This window comes from Eleutherodactylus coqui, chromosome 4 (assembly GCF_035609145.1).
Source record: "Eleutherodactylus coqui strain aEleCoq1 chromosome 4, aEleCoq1.hap1, whole genome shotgun sequence".
NCBI classification, from domain to species: Eukaryota; Metazoa; Chordata; class Amphibia; order Anura; family Eleutherodactylidae; genus Eleutherodactylus; species Eleutherodactylus coqui.
Window position 1 is genome coordinate 34,015,759 of NC_089840.1, and position 23,988 is coordinate 34,039,746.

At 45.6% G+C, this 23,988-nt stretch overlaps 1 protein-coding gene and 1 long non-coding RNA gene across 2 annotated transcripts; both read right to left on the reverse strand.

Annotated features, from left to right (window-relative positions):
* Window positions 1–668: 668 nt before the first annotated feature.
* LOC136626455 (uncharacterized) lies at window positions 669–17,934 on the reverse strand. The gene is made up of 6 exons (XM_066601520.1): window positions 17,886–17,934; window positions 11,199–11,486; window positions 10,758–11,021; window positions 3,926–4,008; window positions 3,704–3,812; window positions 669–1,428 (listed from the first exon to the last, which is right to left on the reverse strand). Exons 1-6 carry the CDS (start codon window positions 17,932–17,934, stop codon window positions 1,349–1,351), a joined length of 873 nt encoding a protein of 290 aa, XP_066457617.1. The 3' UTR covers window positions 669–1,348.
* An 867-nt stretch (window positions 17,935–18,801) lies between these two features.
* On the reverse strand, window positions 18,802–22,891 carry LOC136624578 (uncharacterized). Its single transcript, XR_010792354.1, has 3 exons — window positions 22,651–22,891; window positions 22,412–22,563; window positions 18,802–19,560 (listed from the first exon to the last, which is right to left on the reverse strand). It is a non-coding gene; the product is annotated as an uncharacterized lncRNA (long non-coding RNA).
* Between the last annotated feature and the right edge of the window lie 1,097 nt (window positions 22,892–23,988).

Genomic DNA, 23,988 nt, shown 5'->3' on the forward strand with positions numbered 1-23,988 from the left:
TGCCGGGAGCAGGAAAGTACATACATTTTTTTTATTTTTTCACTTTTCAGGATGCATTGCAGGAAAGGGGGTTATATATTTAACCCCTTCCCGACAATTCATCGCACACTCGCCCGCAGCGCTTGCATTCAATGGAGCCGCTGTATTGCCGTCTCCATTGAATGCAATGCGCTGGACAGCTCCGGCCCGTTTCTAATGAAACGCGGCTAGGAGCAGATTTTCGGGCGATTTTTCGGCCGATTTTTCGGCGCCGGGCACGCGATTTGCGCATGCGCATCCGTCATGCGATGCGCAAATCGCGTGAAAAAACGCCCGTGTGACTAAGGCCTCAAGTGCAACTCAAGTTATATCCCTACCTCCACTTTTACATAGGGCTGATAAATGTTCATGCTTGGTGGGAAGGAAGGGGGGGGTGCGCTTTCAGAATTTTACTGGGCATCTAGGGCATGTGGCTCAGAAATTTGTTCTGGCTACTGGCTGCAGTACCAGGCACAGCCACTGCAGAACGTGCAAAACTGTGCCTCGTAGGCTATGATGGGGGGGAACGGTATTATTGTATCTTGACGCCTCCCAGAATATGTCAATAAAAAAGCAGCTTGCATAAGAAAAATTTTTTATTCACATTTTAAAAATAGAAAAACATTAAAAACTCATATGAATTTGGCATCACCATAATCATGCTGACCCATAGAACAAAGTTTGTCATTTTTTTCTGCACTGTGAAAGCTGAAAGAAGTAAACTCACCATAAATGGCGCAATTGCATCCTTTTCTTTTTATTCCTCCCCTCTAAAAAATTTTTAAAGTTTTTCTGGATATTACACAGTACATTGAGTGGTTAAAAATACAACTCGTCCTGCAGAAAACAGACTCTGTTATCCAGCCCTGCGGTCTTTTTTGTTGTGGAAAACCCAATTAGAGGCCACAGCGGTGAGGTGCCGATCTCCTGGTATATCTGCTCACATGTCAGGAGATCAGCATCTGACTCCTGGCATGTTCTACAATAAGGGGGATACTGTGTGTGGTACTATGGGGGCATTATCACTATCTGGGGTATTATGGATGGGGAGATTGTAGAAATTTTCGGCAACAAAGCCAGGTGGCTGGAAAACTGAGGTCAAAAGTGTCTGTTATGTTACTATGATTACAACTTGTCTCTACAGAATTTGACAAAGTATGTTAGGCCGAATGAAGACAATGTCCATCTAGTTCAGCCTGTTTGGGCAGAAAATGTCACCACAAGACCAAAACTCATCACAGTTACTCATCCTGCAGCTAATAAATACACAATAAATATAGATACATCTCAGATGGACAGGATGAACTATGTATCCACAAGATGGAGCCATTCATACTCCAGAGATCCCAGAATCATTCGTCTTAAGGAAATCCCGGGAGTCCAGAAGTTTTCCGGTAACATCAAGAGGATCTAGAAGGAAACAGTTCTATCATCAGTATGACAGTCATACAGTTTATTCTGATTACCATTGCTGGACGGACTACCTATCTCTGGGGTCAGTAGCTGGAGGCAGAGGAGTCACTTACTAATCACAGCAGTGCATTGTGCACCTTGTGCAGGTGGAGCATGGCTGCTGTACAGAACAATGGAGATCAGTCCTGTTATAGTGACATCTCCTGCTATTTGACCCCTGCAGCTCCCTAATTCCATCCACATTTTGGGTCAAGTATTCTCAGTAAGAGAAACCAAGTAATCTTGTAGATATGATACATTTTAATGGCTAACAAAAATACATGATGTTATAACAAGCTTTCAAAGCTCCCAGGGTCCTTTCTCAGGCATAATGGAACAAATCCAAATACGTATTTAATATATACACATGATCACATGGGAGGGCACAAGCATGGTGTACTTAATTTACACTAGATAAATACCAGAAACAGGGTAAGAGAGCACCGACATGTACTAAGGAGGGATGAGCATAACAGTAAATAATTAGTCCAGTGTCAAAGTATGTGAAAGTTCATAGTCTCTAAATTAATATTAGGGGGTCAACACCAAGCCAACATTATACCTCTGCTCTGGGTTTCTCATAGTCTCCACTGGTGTAAACCCCCTCCCTCCGAGATTATACCATTTCTGATAGCATCAAAGATGGTTATAAATTTATATTCTCGAATTCTTCTGTGACGTTGGGACTTAAAATTTCCTTTAAGTATGATAACTGTGATATGTTCTATGTTGTGTCCATGACTAGAAAAATGCTTCGCCACAGGTAATTCTGTCTCTCTCTCTTTAATCGTGCAGCAGTGAGAGCTAATCCTCGCTTTCCGTTTTAGTCCTGTTTCCCCAACAGGATATTCTCCTTAGGGAGAGCACCTAAGGTGACTTTTAAGCCACCCATGCTCTTCTGGGAAATTTATGCAAATAGAAAGATGGAACAATGCCTCTGCAGCGCCAGCTATTGGAAGGCAGCATTCCTGCAAGTCAATGTTAGACTTTTTGACTTTTTTAAATCCTGTCATGGACATTTCCGGTAGCGATTTACTTTGCCTGCTCTTTAAGGCCTTAGTCAGACGGGCGTTTTTAGCCGCGATTTGCGCATGCGTCCGGCGATTTTTTAAAACCATTGCTTTGCAATGGTATCGGACACATGAGCGCTTTTTATGCGCTCGTCCGATAAATTATAGAACAAAAAATCGCAGATCGCACCTATCTGCGATCTGCGATTCCTGTTCTCTTCTGTATATGCGCTCAATGGGGCCGGTGGCAGCAGCGCCGACCCCATTGAGAACATATAGAAGACAAATCATTCTTCTCTGCCACAGCTGTAACAGCTGTGGCAGAGAAGAACGATGTTTGCCCATTGAATTCAATAGAGCGGCAATACAGCCGCTCCATTGAAAGCAATGGGCTGCCGGCGTGTGCGCGGGGTGAATTGTCGGGAAGGGGTTAAATATATAAGCCCTTCCCTCCAATTCATCCTAAAATGTGTTAAAATAAAAAAAAATTGTATACTCACCTTTCCGCTGCAGCCGGAGTCCAGCCGCGGCCGCTGTCAGTTCTCCTGAACTGCTTCTTGGCACTATTCAGCCGGCGGGGCTTTAAAATCCCCACCTGCTGAATGATCTGCCTCTGATTGGTCACAGCCCTGACCAATCAGAGGCTGAAAACACTCACACACCCATTCATGAATGGGTGAGTGACTGCTGCCTCTCAGCGCTGAGCCAATCAGGGGCAGGTCTGACTCACATCCATTCATGAATTCATGAATGGGTGTGAGTGAGGCATGCCTCTGATTGACTCAGCGCTGAGCCAATCAGGGGGCAGGTCTGACTCACACCCCCTTCACACCCACTGCAGGACGGCCGCTCGGAGCTCCGGCTGCCGGCAGAAGGTGAGTATACAATATTTTTTTATTTTTACACATTTTAGGATGAATTGCAGGTAAGGGCTTATATATTTAAGCCCTTACCGACAATTCATCCCACACTCGCCCGCAGCGCATTGCTTTCAATGGAGACGGCTGTATTGCCGTCTCCATTGAATGCAATGCGCTGGACAGCTCCGGCCCGTTTCTAATGAAACGCGGCTAGGAGCAGATTTGCGGGCGATTTGCGGGCGGCTTGTGCGCACCGGTCACGCGATTTGCGGATGCGCATCCGTCATGCGATCCGCAAATCGCGCGAAAAAACGCCCGTCTGACTAAGGCCTTACAGTTATAATGGAGAACACCAAACGGCACCTGAATTTGTTTGGCTCTTGGGGAGATGTCCATTCTCTTCTGAGTGACCATTCATCTGCTTCGTCTCTACATCCTGGAACGCTGCCATGTTCTTCTTCTTTTTACAGCACTAATAACATAACAGATTACAGATCTTGTAGATTATGTCTCCCTTGGAGTTTTCTGTGATATAATAATCTTATATTTGTACATAGTTGATAAAATCCCTCAAAATGGACTTACGAGAAAGATCCCAGCAGAAAGAAGTATCACTACAGCCAGAGCAGCAGCAACAAGGGAAAGTTGTAATGTGAGAGTCCGAGGACCTGCAGGAACATAAATGACACAAATCAGAGAGGGTGCGACCTGGAGAAATATACAGGTACACCCACAAGCATATACATATATGATATCTGATAACACAGTGTATTGGTTGGTGTTATAATACAAGGTATATGCCTGTGTGTGATATAATGTCCAGTGTCCCAGTCTATAGTTTGCGATAATACAATATATTTAACAGTGTTTGTGTGCTAAACAGTGTATATAATATCCATTTATAATATAAATATGTATCAGTCTGTAGTCTGACTGATAATTATATGATGCGTATATCAGGTCTCTGTGTGCTATAATATCCATATAATAATGCACAATGCTCCGGAATAACACTACAATACATATAACAGATCTGCGTGATACATAATAATTGTAAATTATCACATGAAAGTTATTAGAAATTGATTGCTCACAACCCTCAGGACTTCACAACAACATCACGGAAACAGGGAGTTGGCATTCTGAAGTTAGGGTGCCCATACACGCTGCATCTGATCAGTACTAATGGCACATGATTACCGCTAATTGCTGGGCTGCACCTGAACTTGCTAACTGAAACACTGGAAAGTCCAGGTGAAGTGCGGAAATATTGTTACAAAATATGCCATTTCTATGGCTCCTGACCTGGACGGCTGTGCTCAAATCCAGATGACAGTTAACGGGGTTTTCCTGGAGAAAATACTATTGATCACCTGTCCTCAGGATCATCAATATTGATCGGCTGGGGTTCACCACTCAGGACCCCAGGAGATCGGGTCGCCCGCTGTCAACATTGTGATATATAGGAGGTCAGAGCATAAGCTGCTGCTCCAACCCTCTTGTAGTGGCCGATGCTTGTAATTGCAGCCAATCACATTCAGCTCTTTCAGCAGGCAGGGATTTTAAATCCCTGGCTGCTGTTAGATCAGAACCACAGTGCAGGGGACAGCAGGAGAAGAGTGGCTGAGCCCCAGCAGCTGAAGGGAGGCCAGTATCTATTTCTTTTTTTAAACCACTTATTTGATTTTCAGGGAAGGGCTTATATTTAAAGCCCTTCCCTGAAATCAATTGCCGGCAGCAGAATCCTCTACCGCAGCTGACGTGTGACAGCTGCGGTAGAGAAATAAAAAAATCCTCTGCTGCATCTGTTACAGATGTTACAGATGTAGCGGTAGGGAATTCTTTTAACTAGCGGGGATTAAGAAAACAGCTGCCGCATGCGGCAGATGTGTTCTTCATCCCCGTGGGGGACACAGCAGTGGCGGACAGGGAAGTATATTTTTTATTTTATTTTTAACTAGCTGATATACCTGGCTTCGTCCGAGTTAATTTGATACTGGTGTTTATCTGGTGTTCACACAGAAAATCTTATGAAGTCGTGGTTACTTTAGAGATACCGCAAAAACATATGTTCACCATTTTGCATAGTTCTCTGCGTTACCCAGGAAACACCACGGGGAGGTAACCATGCGACGTTTCCTTTATATAAAATGACATCAGGAAGTGAGAGAATTAGATTTCATACGTAAAATTTGGACGCTAATTCTTTTGCGCTAGAATTGAATAATCGAGTTGGGACCCATTAACTTTTCCTATTTATGACATAATCAATGCCGTTCCAAATTTCAAGTTTCTATGACACTGGGAAGTGAGAGAATTAGATTTCATACGTAAAATGTGGGCGCTAATTCTTTTGCGCTTAGAATTGAACAATCGAGGTGGGACCCATTAACTTTTCCTATTTATGACATAATCAATGCCCGTTCCAAATTTCATGTTTCTATGACACCAAGAAGTGAGAGAATTAGATTCCGTACGTAAAATTTGGACGCTAGTTCTTTTGCGCTAGAATTGAATAATCGAGTTGGGACCCATTAGCTTTTCCTATTTATGACATATTCAGTGCTTATGGCAAATTTCATGTTTCTATGACTTTGGGAAGTGAGAGATTTAGATTATGTGCGTAAAATTTTGACGCTAATTCTTTTGCACATAGAATTAAATAATCAAGTTGGGACCCAAAAGCTTTTCCTATTTATGACATAATCAATGCTTGTGCCAAATTTCACGTTTCTATGACACCGGAAAGTGAGAAAATTACATTCCGTACGTAAAATTTGGATGCTAATTCTTCAGCGCATAGAATTGAATAATCGAGTTGGGACCCATTAGCTTTTCCTATATATGACATAATGCTCGTGCCAAATTTCACGTTTCTATGACACCGGAAAGTGAGAAAAATACATTCCGTACGTAAAATTTGGACGCTAATTCTTTTGCGTATAGAATTGAATAATCGAGTTGGGACCCAATTGCTTTTCCTGTTTTGGAGATAATCTATGCTTGTGCCAAATTTCATGTTTCTGCGATATCGGGAAGTTGGAGAACTTTTGGTGAGTCAGTCAGTGAGTCAGTCAGTGAGTTAGTCAGTGAGTGAGGGCTTTCGTCTATATATATATATAGATAGATAGATACACTAAAATTTTTCTTTTTCAGGGAAGAGCTTATATGTAAAGCTCTTCCCTGAAAAACAGTTCAGGTGTGCCAGCAGACCGTTGTCTTCAATGGAGCCGCCGACAGCAGCAGCGGCTCCATTGAAGAGAATGCCTGCATTTTTTTTTGAAACACTAAAATGTTTCTTTTTCAGGGAAGAGCTTATATGTAAAGCTCTTCCCTGAAAAAGAATGCAGAGGGCCGGCAGAGCATGGTTCTCAATGGAGCGCCGGCAGCAGCCGCGGCTCCATTGATAACAAGCACACAGCTGTGTTCACACGTGTTTTTGCTTGTACCTAGGTGCGCACGTATGTACGCTGAGCCAATCAGAGGCAAGTCTCAGTCACACCCATTCATGAATTCATGAATGGGTGTGACTGAGATCAGCCTCTGATTGGCTCAGGCTGAGCCAATCAGGGGCAAGCCTGAGTCACACCCCCTTCACACCCACTGCAGGACGGCCGCGGGGATCTCAGGCTGCCGGGAGCAGGTGAGTACATCCTTTTTTTTTATTTTTTCACTTTTCAGGATGCATTGCAGGGAAGGGGTTATATATTTAACCCCTTCCCGACAATTCATCCCGCGCACGCCGGCAGCCCATTGCTTTCAATGGAGTCGGCTGTATTGCCGTCTCCATTGAATTCAATGGGCAAACATCGTTCTTCTCTGCCACAGCTGTTCCAGCTGTGGCAGAGAAGAATGATTTGTCTAGTATATGTTCTCATTGGGGTCGGCGCTGCTGCCGCCGGCCCCATTGAGCGCATATACAGAAGAGAACAGGAATCGCAGATCGCAGATAGGTGCGATCTGCGATTTCTGTTCTCTAATTTATCGGACGAGCGCATAAAAAGCGCTCATGTGTCCGATACCATTGCAAAGCAATGGTTTTTAAAAATCGCCGGACGCATGCGCATGCGCAAATCGCGGCAATAAACGCCCGTGTGACTGAGCCCTTAGAGTAGGTTTACACGGGCCGGCTATAGCTCAGAAAAAATAAATAAATAAATAAATAGCTCAAAATGAGCAATATTGACCGACAGCTGTCCATTGTAAAAGTGGGACCCAACAGGGTACTAAGCGAGAAATCACTTGTTAGTTACTAGTTGCTTTGTTTCAGTGAACTGAAATGAAACAACAACTTCTGGCTCGGTGTAAACAGGCAGTCCACCTTTGAGTGACGACCTGTTCACAGTGAATGGAGGCATGATCTGTCTTCATTCACTAAACGGCTATGTGAAAGCACAGGAGCAATAGTCATTGGTATGGCTATCAGGCACTAAAGCACCCAACAGTCGTCCTGTGTACAACCCCAAACTCTAGCATTCCCTGAGTGTTACCATAATCTAGCCTTGTGCTGTCCCAAAAGCCAGACACTGTAATGGAGACTCAACAGGAAACACTGGCCATACAATCAATGAGAGGACACCAAGATCCAGAGGCAAGAAAACAAAACTAAGAAGAACAGAACTAGAAAACAAGACGTATACTGACAAGCAAACAGCAAATAACCAGACCAAAGCTTCAGTCACACGCATGTTGGAGGTTCCGTTTGCAGCCCCCATTGCAGATTTTTGTTAAAATGCTAAATGAACTAGCACAACTTGTAATATGCAGGAGGGCATAAGGGAAGCCAAATGAATCCCATTACAGCTAATGGGGTCCATTTGGTTCAGTCATGGAATAATTTTTTTCTGCTCCTATGATAGAAATAGAGAATGGACTCCATAGCACAGATGTGAACAAACCCTTAGAAGCAGGATCTGAACTAAATACAAGAATAAAACCTCCATGATAAGAAACCAAGGTAGACTAGGAACAAGATAATAAAAGCAAGGAATACTGGCTTTAAACGCACAAAACGTACGCTATAACCAGCAACACATTACAGAAGCCAATATACTACGGCCTCTTTTAGATCAGCATATTTCAAATCCATATTTTGTCTGTGTTGTGCAGACTGTAAAAAAGGACTAATGAAAATCTATGAATCCATTTACACCAGTATTTAAAATATAGTATTTAAAAAAAATTAAAATAAATTTTAAAAAAAACAGCATACACTAGTTTAATCCATTTTACGGATGTAATACGCCAATTAAAGTCTATGGAAAGTTATTAAACTACAGATGTTTCTATATTTCATTAGTATTTGAATTAATTGGTATTTTCTATTAGGCAATAACTGGATTCAGGTTTGTATAGGTAGAAGATAAAACAAATGAACACAAATATGGAGGCAAATACTGGTGAAATACTGACACGGTGACATGTCCTTATTACGAACGCATACTAATAAGGCCTTACAGAGAGGCTAAGCAATGAGTAACTCCTCTTTAAAAGATCCCAAGCCGCAGTAGTGGGGTCAGCTGACCCCTTCTAATAAATCATCTGTGAGACAGTTACATAGTAACCGACCAACTACAGGCTAAAACACAGGAGATAACGAAGCTGAAGGAGAATTCCTGCCGATCGTAATAATGTTCCAGCAATACCCCCTTTCTTGTAAGCCTCCTGTACATGAGGTATAAAATTGTGTGAGGCCTGTGTAATACCCCACTCCCTGCAACTAACTACTGGCCCTTTAACAAATGATGCAGGAGCAACCATAGAAGATGATTGGGGGAGGGGGGAGGGCAGAAGGAGAGTCTATTAAATTGTTTTTTTTCAAGTGTATTCAAAAGAGAAAAAGAAATATCACATTAGATGCAAGGGAATAAAATTAACCCACCACCAAATATCACCTGCCTAACGCAGGAGAAAGTACTGAGCCAGCCTTAAAAAAAAAAAAAAAAAATATTAAAAAACAAAATCGCCGGGTCTAGATGGAATACACCCAAGGGTTCTAAGGGAACTGAGTGACGTGATAGATCACTATTTCTTATATTTAGGGACTCTATTGAGACCAGGGTTGTACCACTGGATTGGCACATTGCCAACGTGGTTCAAATATATAGAAAGGAGTCAAGAAGAGAGCCTGGTAACTACAGGCCAGTAAGTCTCACTTCAATAATTTGAAAAATATTCCAGGGGTTTCTGAGAGATGCCATCCTGGAATACCTCAAAGGAAAACGATATAACTCCTCATCAGCATGGGTTCATGAGGGCTCAATTATGTCAAACCAACTTGATCAGCTTCTACAATGAAGTAAGTTCTACGCTGGACCTGGAAGAGTCTATTGATCTTGTATATCTGGATTTTTCTAAAGCATTTGACACCGTGCTGCATAATAAGCTGATATATAAAATATGACAGCTCTGGGCGAGAACGTGTGTATCTGGGTAAAGAATTGGCTCAGAGATAGAAAGCAGAGGGTGGTAATAAATAGTTCGTACTCTGATTGGGCCACCATTGCTAGTGGGTGCCACAGGGTTCACAGTATTAGGCCCCATTCTGTTCAATATATTTATCAATGACCTGATGGAGGGGCTGCACAGCAAAATATCAATATTTGCAGATGATACAAAATTATTCAAAGATAGTTAATACAATGTTGGACAATGTACGGCTACAAACGGACCTAGATAAGCTGGGGGCTTGGGTAGAAAAATGGCAAATGAAGTTCAAAATTGATAAATGTAAGATTATGCACATCGGCAGAAGAAACAGATGTCACTAATATACACTAAATGGGGTACTGCTAGGGAAAAGTGATATGGAAAAAGACCTGGAAGTACTAGTGGATTGTAGACTTAACTGGAGCTGCTGCAAAGGCAAATACATTTTTGGGGTGAATTAAAAGAGGTATAGGGGTGAGAGACGAGAACATTATCCTCCCACTATATAAGGCACTTGTCAGGCCCCACATGGAGTACTGTGTACAGTTCTGGTCACCGATGCTCAGGAAGGATTTTGCAATGCTTGAGGTTCGAAGAAGGGCAACTAAATTAATAAACGGAATGGGAGGACTGGAATACCCAGAGAGGCTATCAAAATTGGGATTATTCACCCTAGAAAAATGACGGTTAAGGGGTGACTTCCGACTGCTGGATTCAGGTAGAAACTTGTCAAATGTTGATCCAGGGATTATTCTGACTGCCATTATGGAGTCGGGAAGGATTTTTTTTCCTCCAAAATGGGGTAAATTGGTTTCTGCCTTATTAGTTTTCTTTGCCTTCCTCTGGATCAATAAGGGACGGGGATGGGGAGTGGAAACAGGCTGAACGTTTGTCTTTTTCAGCCTAGCATACTATGTTACCTGTAATCTCCAGTATATGAGGTACAGAAGGTGTGAGGTCAGTATAATACCCAGTAGTATTCCCTTACCTGTAATTTCCAGCAGGTATTCCCGGGTCTCCTCGCTAACTGGGTTTCTGACCCAGACATTGAGTCTCCTGCCGGCATCTTCTCTCTGGGCACTCGGGATAATCAGCGTCTTGTTGTCATCTATCAGCCGGTATCTGTGGGGGAGAGACCCCCCGTCCACCTCCCAGGTCACAGCCGTCCTCTCTCCAGAGAAATGGACGCTCACAGCAATGTCCTGACCGAGTCGGCTGGAGTTACTGGTTATGTTGTAGATGAGAACTGGATCTGGAAGTATCAGGAGAAGGTTGGTGACCATCAGTAATGTAACATCACCATGGACATGAATCTAGTTGCTGTATAGAGTGCTAGCTCTGCTGTCATTATCAGACCCCAGTATCTGCCCCCTATACGGACCATCAGCAGCACCATCATACTGATGTGATCCGCTCCTCCAGCTCTTACCTAGTACAGTGATGGCTGTAGAGCGCCGGAAGCCTACTGAAGGGTTGTGACGCCAGAGAACATACAGGCAGGAGTCGTCCTTCCTGGCATCTGTCAGCCTCCAGCACCCGCTGCTTGTGTTTAGGTGGAGTCTGGGGTCCCAGTGATTATAGGACCAACTATTATCACACCACAACTCCAGTAGTTTAGTCTCTTCATCTCCACATTCTCTGTAGAGCTGCAGGACATCTCCTGTATGAGGACATTTTATGCTGCAGTCAGTGATGTCTGATCCTCTCCGCACATAGACTGATGAGACGGATGACAGGATCTAGATGATGAGGCCTATGAAGGCAAAAATACAGAGAGACCAGTCAATGGAGCAGAGTTCCTCCTTTCTGGAGACACCCTTGTACATTTCCTCTAGGCTGCACTCAGTTTGCTCATTACTAAACCTTGGTTAAAGCAAAATAATTGCCAAAAAGAATCCAAGGAGCAAAAGTAGTTCAACTTTATAAATCAGTTAAACGATCCACAAATTTGAAAATTCTAACTGGTTCTGTCCGCACTCAGATTAAGAAGTGGAAGAATGATGGGGTCTACTATTACTAGTTAGATATAGCAAGAGAGATCTCACACCTTAGGAGGCAGTGATCACGCTATCCTTGAATTTTGGATAAAAAGGGGAGGAAGACCTGAGAAAACTCAGACCTCAAGGTTGGATTTCAGAAAGGCAGATTTTAATGAACTCAGAAAGAGGGTAAGAAGAATCCAATGGCTGGATGTTCTTAAGGACAGAAATGCCCAAGAAGGTTGGGAAATATTGGGAAATGTGATTCTCAAAGCACAATTGTTAACAATCCATAAAATGGAGTAAGAATGGGAAGCATTTGAAGAGACCAGGACGGATGAACACAGAACTTGCACATAGGTAAAAGAGGAAGAAAAATATGTTTATCAACTGGAAAGAGGGGTAAATATCTAAAGAAGAATATAATGTGGTCTGCAGAAACTGTAGTGTCAGAAAAGCTAAAGGTAAAAGCTAAAGGTAATAATGAATTGAGGCTTGTAACAGAGGCCAAAAGCAATAAAAAAGGATTTTGGGGGGTATGTCAAAAGCAAAAGAAGAGTCAAAGATGCTATTGGATGCTTACAAGATGAAAATCGTGAATTGGCTAAGAATAATGTTGAAGGCCGAACTTTTAAATTCCTATTTTGCATCTGTTTCCTCTCAGAAAGTAGATGGAACAGCAACTGATCTTCCCTGTGCTATTGGGGGAATAAAAGAATGAAGGCTATCTATAAGCAGAGAGATGGTGAGGAACACTTAAGGCCCATTTAGACACAACGATTATCGCTCAAAAGATGTCTCTTAAGCGACTTTTGAGCAATATACATGTCATTTACATCGCAAGATGATCACTCAAAAGTTGAGCGATCACCGTGCACTCAGGAGGATGCAGAAAACAAGCGGGGGGGGGGGGGGGCGGCTTGTTCACTGCATCCAGCTGTTCCCTGCTGGGGAATAGCTAGTGTTTAGCTATTCATTCATGAATGAATAGGTAAGCACTATCTGTAATTGGCTGAGCACTCAGCCAATCAGCACAGCCCTTTCAGGAGAGCAGCAGAGAGGTGAGTAATTTTTAAAAATAATTTATACCACTTATTGATGATTTTCAGGAAAGGGCTTATATTTCAAGCCCTTCCCCGAAAATCATACTGCAGGGTTTGCCACAAACCACTGCTTTCAATGGACCGGCAGCAGCGCCGATCCTATTGAAAGCAATGGGATAGCATGCTACACTTCTGTCATAGCTGTGGCAGAAGTCAGCGGTATTCTCCATATCTTTTCAATGGGGCTAGCGCTGCTGCCGCTGGCCCCGTTGAAAAGACTGGCGACATGCCAGCCTTATTTCGGCGTCTTTCTTGCGCTGCGAGGCGAGAGTTTTCACATGCTCTCGCAGCGCAAGAAAGAAAATATTGCCAGTGGGTGTCAGCCCTAAAGCAGACAAGGTCAGAGACAGGCAACCTATGTATGCTGGATGTCAGAGACAAACACACAAGACCACTCAGGCAAAGAGGGAGGGATCCCCAGTTTAGCTAGATAGGCAGGTAATAGCCATTTACCCCGCAGCTGGGCTGAGCGCACTGAGGAGGGTTAACTGCAGTGCTGATAGAAATTAGAAGCAAAGAGTCCTGCTGCCCAAAGTAATTTTTGTTTTGTCCTGTAGAGTAAAAGCATCATACAATACGGCATTACGGATATTCTGCTATCCTTTTATTACTTATCTTCTCCTTGTAAAGGTGACCGGTAAAATCATTCAAAGCTGGCACCGCTGGGTAGTTCCCATGATGCACTGCTCTCTCTCCTCCTCAGCGTGCGCGCTCCCGATGAAGCCGGTCACATGACTATGATGGGGGGAGCGATATGGAGCTGTGAGTGACGGCCCGATATCGCTCTCTCCCTCTGTGCGAGTCCCCTGATTTCACTGCTTTCAATGGAGCCAGCAGCTGCCGGCCCCATTCACAGCAATGGGGGAGCAGGGACAGCAGTGCGATCTCCTGCTAGAGCTGTGACAGCTGTAGCAGGAGATTCCTTCATCTCCTCGACATGCCCCCTCATCACTGGACACTGTGACAGCACTGTCACATCATTGTCCCAGTGTCCAGTCATGAGAGGACATGCTGGGGAGATGAAGGAATCTCCTGCTAACAGCTGTCAGAGCAGAAGCAGGAGATCGCAATCCTCTGCCATTGAAAGTAATACCAAACATGTCACCCCCCCACTGTGCCCCCCCCCACCCCTCGTACTGCCCACACACAGAGCCCCACAGGGACAAGTCTATGTGACAGCACCCTTCCTGGCGACAAGTCTATGTGACAGCACCCCACAGTGACAAGTCTATGTGACAGCAGCCCCCCCAACCCAGGAACAAGTCTATGTGACAGCACACCCCCAACCTCCCCCAGCAACAAGTCTATGTGACAGCACCCTACAGCGACAAGTCGATGTGACAGCACACCCCCAACCCCCCCAGCGACAAGTCTATGTGACAGCACCCCAGAGCGGCAAGTCTATGTGACAGCACCCCAGAGCGACAAGTCTATGCGACAGCATGCCACCTCCCCCGGCAACAAGTCTATATGGAAGAACCCTTCCTGGCGACAAGTCTATGTGACAGCACACCCTCTCCTCCCCCCCCTGGCAACAAGAATGTGACAGCACCCTCCCCAGTGACAAGTCTATGTGACAGCACACCCCCAACCCCCCCAGCGACAAGTCTATGCGACAGCACCCCACAGCGACAAGTCTATGCAACAGTACCCCACAGCGACAAGTCAATGCGACAGCACGTCCCCCCTCCCCCTGGCAACAAGTCTATATGAAAGAACCCTTCCCGGCTACAAGTCTTTAATACGGCACCCCACAGCAACAAGTCTATGTGATATCAACTCCCCCCCAGGCGACAAATCTACGTGACAGCATCCCCCAGCGACAAGTCATTGTGACAGCACCCCCCCTAGGCGACAAGTCATTGTGACAGCATGACCCCCCCCAGCAACAAGTCTATATGGAAGAACCCTTCCCGGCAACAAGTCTATGTGATAGCACCCCACAGCAAAAAGTCTATGTGACAGCAGCACCCCCACCCCCACACCCGGTGACAAAAATGTGACAGCACCCTCCCCAGCAACAAGTCTGTGACAGCACCCCCCACCCCCAGGCGACAAGTCTATGTGGCAGCACCCCACCAGGCAACAAGTCATTGTGACAGCACCCCACCAGGCGACAAGTCATTGTGACAGCACCCGACCAGGCGACAAGTCATTGTGACAGCAACCCCCCTCCCCCTGGCAGCAAGTCTATATGAAAGAACCCTTCCGGCGACAAGTCTATGTGACAGCAACCCCCCTCCCCCCAGCAGCAAGTCTATATGAAAGAACCCTTCCCGACGACAAGTCTATGTGACAGAACCCCCCTATTCCAGGGACAAATCTATGTGACAGCACACCCCCAACCCCCTAAGCAACAGGTCTATGTGACACCACCCCACAGTGGCAAGTCTATGTGACAGCACACCACAGCAGCAAGTCTATGTGACAGCACCCCACCTCCCCCCGGTAACAAGTCTATATGAAAGAACCCTTCCCGGTGACAAGTCTATGTGACAGCACCCCACAGCGACAAGTCTATGTGACAGGACACCCTCCCCCACCACCACAGTGGCAAGTCAATGTGACAGCACCCTCCCTAGCAGGACCAGTGACCCATCCCCCCTCCCTGGCAGGACCAGTGACAGCCTGACACCCCCAACCCCAGTGGCAGGACCAGTGACAGACCAACAACCCCACCCTTCCCCTTCAGCGTCAGTACCAGTGACAGCCTGACACCCCTTCCCCCACGACATGCATAGTGAACAATGACATAGATACTTACCTACAGATGAGGACGGTCTCCCGGGGAAAGCTATTGTTCTTCTTTCAGCAGAAGCCAGCTGGCAACGGTGAAGCCATTGCTATGGAGTGAGCGGACTGAGCATGAGCGTGCACCAGGCGCGTTCACGAGGACCGACCAGCCGGCAGGAGCTACTGCGCCTGCACGACTAGAAGATGCAGAGACCCTGCTGGATTAGTTGTATCCAAGGACAACAGACAGGTAAGTATATATCTTCTCTATGGCTCATTTACAAAGCACACATTATATTAAAAAGTGTTTTGTAATGGCCATACAGAAGTATATAGATGCATTTGTCACGGTGGGACAACCTGGGCTTAAGGGCTTATTCAGACGACCGTATATTGGCTCGGTTTTCACGCCGAGCCGATATACGATGTCCTTGTCTGCAGGACGAGGAGGATGGAAGAGCCAGGAGCAGGAACTGAGCTCCCGCCCCCTCTCCACCCCTCGCCAGTATTTGCAATAGGAGGGGGGGGGAGATGGGGCAGAGCTAAGTAGCGACGCTTAGCTCCGCCCCCGTCCCGCCTCTCCCATTGCAAATAGTGGCGAGGGGCGGGAGCTCAGTTCCTGCTCCTGGCTCTTCCATCCTTCTCCCCTTGCAGACAAAGATAACCGTATATCGGCTCGGCGTGAAAACCGAGCCGATATACGGTCGTCTAAATAAGCCCTCAAGCACAGGTGATAGTAAAATTACGATGGGGCTTTAAGCCTCCTGTCTCTGCAATCAATCAGAGACAGGACATACTAGACCCAGGCCAGCTCTGCCAGTGACTAATGTCACTACAGGGGTTGCTTTCCCCTGTAACTGAGGCTCCTAAGTCTGTGGCTCCTTTGGATGCCCCAGCTACAGTGGGAAAGTGTCAAATAAAAAAAAAATATATGTGAATGTCCCCCAGAGGTCTTACATGACATATTGGGGGACTTAGGCCGGTTTCACACGTACGGAGCGGAAATCCGCTGCGTATTTCCGCAGCAGGAGCACTGCGGTAGTAAACAATATTACCAGCGGTTGACAGCTGTTTATTGCGTTTTTCCGCGCTTATTTCCGCAGTTGTGCCGTGGAAAAAATGCAACAGTAACCACTCCCCAGCAGGTTGTCCAGCCCTGTGGAAAAATGCATAGATATATATAGCCAACGCCCAGTATTCAGTGTCTTTGTCCCTCTGATACTGGACATACTAGAAGCAGTCTCTACAGAAAGTTTCCTTACGAAGCAGCGTTGTGGTCCTGGCAAGCCTAACGGCAGTTGAGGAGGAGGAGCCCCCCCCCAAAAAAACGTCGCTTCTGGGTGCACCCTATTTTAGCACTGCGGCAACAAGAAGGGGAGTTCGGAACCCTTTACAACGATTTACGTACACATCCGGAAAAGTTCCTGGCCTTTACCCGCATGTCAGTGGCAACCTTTGATAAATTGCCTGAGCAATTGCGCCCAGGAATTACCTACTGGAATACTAACATGCGACGCTCTATCTCACCTGAAAAGCGTCTCCTGGTCACCCTGCGATAAGGGAACTTTTGTGTTTGACTGTTTGGTGAAGTGTCTTTTTTTTTTGGTGTTTTTCGAGTGCAATTTCATTCAAATGCAGTTGCCTTCTGTTTTTTCCTTTCCCCTATTTTTTTCTTCTTTTTTTTTTGGGGGGGGGGGGGGCGTTCTGTGTTGTTATTCCTTTTTTTCCCATATTTTGCTTCTCTGTCTTTCTTTTTTTTAATTATACCATTTTGTATTATCATCTTGTTCCTTAATACTATGAGTTCTCACAATGTATTTTCCAATTTTGTTGTTTCAGGATCCTTGCGACCGGAAACTCTTTTGCATCACTGCAATTTGAGTTCCGGTTAGGATATAGTACCATTAGTAAAATCATCCGTTTGACCAGTGAAGTTATTTGGATAATACTACGCCGAATCGTGATGTCGCCTCCCTCCACGCAAGACTGGCTCGACATCGCTGCACTGTTTGAACTGGCGTCGCAGTTCCAAAACTGCATTGGGGCCCTGGATGGTAAGCACATCCGTGTCAAGAAGCCACCATGCTCAGGGTCCCGATATTTTAATTACAAGCATTACTTCGGTGGTCCTGTTGGCACTAGCCGACAGTGACTACCGATTTGTAATGGTTGATATCGGGGCCTATGGAAGCTCTGCAGACTCACGAGTCTTCAAGTCTTCCAGAATGGGCAAGCGGCTTTTTGCAACCAGCTGGCCCTGCCAGAGCCACGGCTGCTACCTGGTTCTTCAGGTCCACCAACACCATTCGTAATTGTCGCGGATGAGGCTTTTCGCTTGTTCTTCGGCCATACCCCCGAAGAGGGTTAGACGGAGTCTTTAATTACCGACTCACGCGAGCTTGGTGTTTCGTCAAATGTGCTTTTGGAATTCTCACCAGTAAATGGCGGGTTTTCCTGGGCACCATTCAGCTGGAACCCAAAAGCGCATGCTCGCTAGTTAAAGCCGCTGTGGTTCTGCACAATTTTTGCCAGATCAATGAAGCCTGAATGGCAGGTCATTCCAAACCATGTTTTGATTTTTTTTCCCGACTGCCAAATTTTTTTTAGTTAGGCTTTCTTTTTGTTTGTTTTTTTTTAGTTAGGGACTTGCAGGAAATGAGGACCCTTGACGCGGGCTGCGGGCTTATATAATGCGGCCGTACTTTGCTCATTTACATTTGTGTCAGCTATGTATGGCAGCATTATAAACTAATACCTCATTAGCAAAGTTCAAAAATCTGAACGACACATACTAAAAATATTCTTGCATTTTTTTTTGGTGGGCTGGAGAACGATGGTGGTCACGTTTGAGGACATGCGCAGCGGTTATCACTCCCTGTTTCGTTACCCTTCCTATAATCCAAGAGGGAGTATGGAATGGGAAGAGCTAAGCGTGCGGGAGGATCCGACCCGTCTTCAGCTACTGTTCTGCAACACCCTCTTCTCGTAACCTACTCGGAAAGAGTTGCTGGATACGGCTGGAGGCTGCTGGAGAAGACAAGTGGGTGTAATGATAATTTAAGTTGTGTGAGTTACAGTGACGAAAAGACAAAAATATAGTGTTATAACATTTAAACTTTATTCACATAACATAATAAAAACTTTCGGCCACATAAAAAAATATTTTTAAAGCGAAAAAAAAAAAAAAAGGACATTAAAAAGTCAAAATGCAGTTACAATTGTAAACGGCTTGGGTAACTGAAGCAGCACAAGAAACCTTTTTAAAGATTTTGGTACCGACGTTCTTGCGATTCACCAACATTGCCATGAGGAGTATGGCTGGAATCACTGTGGGGCACATCGGGTGCAGACATCGCTGGCGTTCTTAAACTGGAAGCCGGCGAGGATTGTGCTGGCGGTTGGGAGTATCCTGGTGCTAGTGGACCGTACATGGTATTCATAGCCTCTATATAGGGGCTACTTTGCAGATAGTGGCCCAGGAGATGAGGCTGCAAGACTTGGTTTCCCATTTGTAGCGGTGTTGGCGGTCGTGGTGTGGGGATCAACACTGCAGCACGCTGTATTTGTGAATGTCTATATTGGTCAATAAGTGCGTGCAGTTGTGCGGAGGAGTTGGGTGGAGTCGCCATCTGCATCAGATAAAGTTTGAATCCCTGTGTTTCCTGGCGCTGATCAGCAGGGATTTCTTTCATTTGCGATGCCACCAACATACCGAATCCATCGCTGCTGTCCCTTGCTGCCTGCAGCTGCTGAAGGGATTCAAGGACCTCCCGCTGCAACTGTATAGTAAGGTTTGTTGCTTCTTGTTGTGCTGTACGTACTCAATGCCTTGGTGGTGCCGTTGCAGTCACCGGGGTTTGTCGCACTGGTGCAGCTGCTGTACTGGTCGATGGAAGCGGTTCATCCTCTGTGGGCATTTGTTGGGGGGGGGACAGACAGCTTCCGTAACATCCTCCGCATCCGTCACATTATGATCCTCAACCACAGAGACACAAACCACATTCATAAAAAACGGTTCTACCCTTGCTACGCTTATCAGTTAAGTCTATCTCACTGACCCAAGAGAGAATACAGCCTGGAGACAGTCTGTGTGTGGGTAGATATAAGAGGGCCAGATAAGAAAAGCTGAGTAGTGCTATTTAATATATATTCTTTGGTGGTGGAGATAAAAGGCAGGGAATAGAGATGAGCGAACGTACTCGTCCGAGCTTGATGCTCGGGCGAATATTAGGGTGTTCGGGATGCTCGTTACTCGTGACGAGCACCACGCGGTGTTCGGGTTACTTTCACTTTCCTCTGTGAGACGTTAGCGCGCTTTTCTGGCCAATTGAAAGACAGGGAAGGCATTACAACTTCCCCCTGCAACGTTCAAGCCCTATACCACCCCCCTGCAGTGAGTGGCTGGGGAGATTAGGTGTCACCCGAGTATTGTAATCTGCCCCTCCCGCGGCTCGCTACGGATGCATTCTGACATTAGTTCAGGGAAAGTGCTATCGTGTTGGAGCTGCTATAGGGAGAGTGTTAGGTGTATTGTAGGCTTCAAGAACCCCAACGGTCCTTCTAAAGGCCATAAATCTTCTCTATATGCGCTCAATGGGGCCGGCGGCAGCAGCAGCGCCGACCCCATTGAGAACATATAGAAGACAAATCCTTCTTTTCTGCCACAGCTGTAACAGCTGTGACAGAGGAGAACGATGTTTGCCCATTGAATTCAATGGAACCAGCAATACAGCAGGTTCCACTGAATGCAATGGGCTGCCGGCGATCGCAGGATGAATGGTCGGGAAGGGGTTAAATATATAACCCCTTCCCTGCAATTCATCCAGAAATGTGTTACACTAAAAATATATACCGGCGTATAAGGCGACGGGGCGTATAAGACGACCCCCCAACTGTCACCTTATACACCGGCAATACAGTGGAGCAAAGAATAAAAATCATTACTCACTTCTTCAGACGATCTGCGGCGCTCCTGCAGACTGTCACTCCTTCCTGGTGTTTGTAGGCTCTTGCTCCCTCCTGGTCCACGGCAGACTATAGCTTTCTCTACGAAAGGCTTTAAATCCACGCCTCCAGAAACACACGTGCCTTCAGCCAATCACAGCCAATGACAGTGATGTCATTGAATTGCTGTGATTGGCTGTGTTTCTGGAGGCGGGGATTTCAAGCCTTTCGTAGAGAAAGCTTTAGTCTGCCGTGGACCAGGAGCGAGCAAGAGCCTGCAAACACCAGGAGGGAGTGACAGTCTGCAGGAGCGGCGCAGATCGTCTGAAGAAGTGAGTAATGATTTTTATTCTTTGCTCCACTGTATTGCCGGCGTATAAGGTGACAGTTGGGGGGTCGTCTTATACGCCCCGTCGCCTTATACGCCGGTATATATTTTTAGTGTAACACATTTCTGGATGAATTGCAGGGAAGGGGTTATATATTTAACCCCTTCCCGACCATTCATCCTGCGATCGCCGGCAGCCCATTGCATTCAGTGGAACCTGCTGTATTGCTGGTTCCATTGAATTCAATGGGCAAACATCGTTCTTCTCTGCTACAGCTGTTACAGCTGTGCCAGAGGAAAACGATCTTTACGCTGACAGTGCGGGGGGGGGGGGGCACTCTTGCCGCTATTGTGGCTTAATAGTGGGACCTGTGAACTTGAGATGCAGCCCACCACGTAGCCCCTCGCCTGCCCTATCCGTTGCTGTGTCGTTCCCATCACTTTGTAGAATTGCCCAGATTTTCACACATGAAAACCTTAGCGAGCATCGGCGAAATACAAAAATGCTCCGGTCGCCCATTGACTTCAATGGGGTTCGTTACTCGAAACGAACCCTCGAGCATTGCGAAAATTTCGTGCCAAGTAACGAGCACCCGAGCATTTTGGTGCTCGCTCATCTCTAGCAGGGAACAAAAGAAAAAAAAAATTGCAGTAGACCATTGTGAATAAGGCTCTGCTAGTCCCAAGAAGAGACACTGTCAGTTATTTTACTTTGGACCAGCTGAGTTGTAGTCCAGCGTTTACTAAAACATTTTTTTTTCTTTCCCTGCCATCTCCTGCCTTGTTTCTCCACCACACTCCCGAACATATGTTACATGGTCCGACCAAGCTCTTCTTATGTTAGACTCTCATATAACCCCCAACCCATACTGTCTACCCTTGCCCCCGGCTGAATTCTATGCTAGTTGTTTGGGATAGACACAACTGATAAGCCTCTATGATTTTGGGCAATAGAACACATTTATCAACAAGCCCGATCAAACTTTTTTATGGCTGGAAAACCCCTGGCAAATACAGCTCTGCTATTCCGATGCCATGACACAGTCAACTCTGCTGCGCCCATGTCTTTGGAATACCACAGGTGCATGCACAAGCCCACGAGGCAAGACTTTCACACCGTGGGAAAACCCCTGGCAAATACAGCTCTGCTATTCCGAAGCCATGACACAGTCAACTCTGCTGCGCCCATGTCTTTGGAATACCACAGGTGCATGCACAAGCCCACGAAGCAAGGCTTTCACACCGTGGGAAAACTGCTGGCAAATACAGCTCTGCTATTCCGAAGCCATGACACAGTCAACTCCGCTGCGCCCATGTCTTTGGAATACCACGGGTGCATGCACAAGCCCACGAGGCAAGGCTTTCACACCGTGGGAAAACCCCTGGCAAATACAGCTCTGCTATTCCGAAGCCATGACACAGTCAACTCTGCTGCGCCCATGGTTTTTGAATAGCAGAGCGGTTACCGGATCCAAAATACACAGTCTAATCACATAGAAAAAGAAAGTTACAACTTGGGGAAAAAAAAATCAAAAAGGCTAAAATCGTTACTTACGGACGTGTTCCCATTGTGCGGCTTATGTAGAGCAGCTTTTCATAATAAATATCTTCGTCTTCGCTTCCCCGAACTTCCGCTCCGTGGAATATTTTGATATTCTTTTTTAAACTGGTCCCGTGCGCTAAGCCATTTTGTTTTAATGTCATCCACTGTAAAAAAAAAAAAAAAAAGAAAAAACAATTCACAATTTGGAAATGATTTGCAATACAAACCAAAGTTGTGAATCAAATACTCACATAGAACAGTCTTCTTGGATTCATCAGAAGTATTCCAGACTTCGCCATAAATTTGGAACGCCAGCTCCGCCCACTGGCAATCCCTCAGCGTTCTGTTGCTGTATTCCTCAGAGTTGGTGTCCCAGATGGCCGGAGAGTCCACCATTAGAACCACGAGCCTGCCCATATCCACCATCTCTGCTTTGTTCTCTATCCTCCTCGGCAGCAGCAGAAAGCCGTCTTGTGCTTGCTCCACTCCCACTTCCTGGTTTTCCTGGCAACAAAATAAATAGATCGCCCACAAGCCATCCTCATACGCTGTGTGCTGCCTATGGAATGCGTTTAAAAACGCATCCATTGAAATCTATGGCCATCTCACGCTTCAGATCCGACATGAAATAGAACATGTCGCGTTTTATTACCCGGTGCGGAAATACGCTGTTCAATTACGCTGGTGGACATTGCAGTATAGAACTGGTTGGAATTTTAGATCTGCGGAAGCCCGCAGAGTAAATACGCTGTGTGCACCACAGTGAAAATCCGGCCGTGGGAAGGAGCCCATAGATGGTTAAAAAAGAGCATAATTTAATACACAAGTAAATAAGAATTACAGAATACAACAATATATACATAAGAAAGAAAATAACACAAAGCCGACACCAACCAAAACCGTTGCTGTATGCGCCCTGTAATCCAAAACCACACATACTATATATCAAAATGTCCGAAACCTGTTCCCATACTCCATACTTTATTTTAGCATAAATATACTAAATTAAAAAAAATACAAAAAACTGTAAATGTTAAAAAAAAACATTTTTTTAGCATTTAATCCCCAATAAAACAGAAAAAAAAATCAGAGAAAAAGATATTTATAAAAGAAAAAATTATAATAATCACAATATATGTCACAGAAAATAAAAAGGCAGTAAAAATAATTTTGGTAGCTAAAGGAAACAAAATAGGGCAGTAAAACCACCACATGGGTAAAATCCCTAAAAAAAGTGTCGGGTCCTTAAAGGGTTAAGGCTAGAGATGAGCGAACGTACTCGTCCGAGCTTGATGCTCGGGCGAATATTAGCGTGTTCGGGATGCTCGTTACTCGTAACGAGTACCACGCGATGTTCCGGTTACTTTCAGTTTCCTCTCTGAGACGTTAGCGCGCTTTTCTGGCCAATTGAAAGACAGGGAAGGCATTACAACTTCCCCCTGCGACGTTCAAGCCCTACACCACCCCCCTGCTGTGAGTGGCTGGGGAGTTCAGGTGTCACCCGAGTATATAAATCGGCCCCTCCCGCGGCTCGCCTCAGATGCCTTGTGACTGAGTTAGCTGAGGGAAAGTGCTGCTGCTGGTGCTGC

What these genes read in the sequence shown, in the direction of transcription:
- LOC136626455 (XM_066601520.1), bottom strand. Translation starts at nt 17,934, where the DNA reads ATGGCCGAAGAACAAGCGAAAAGCCTCATCCGCGACAATTACGAATGG. An exon ending in TACAGCCATCACTGTACTAG is followed by an intron (nt 11,022 to 11,198) that starts GTAAGAGCTGGA and finishes TGATACTTCCAG; the next exon opens with ATCCAGTTCTCATCTACAAC. An exon ending in ATACCTGCTGGAAATTACAG is followed by an intron (nt 4,009 to 10,757) that starts GTAAGGGAATAC and finishes ATGTTCCTGCAG; the next exon opens with GTCCTCGGACTCTCACATTA.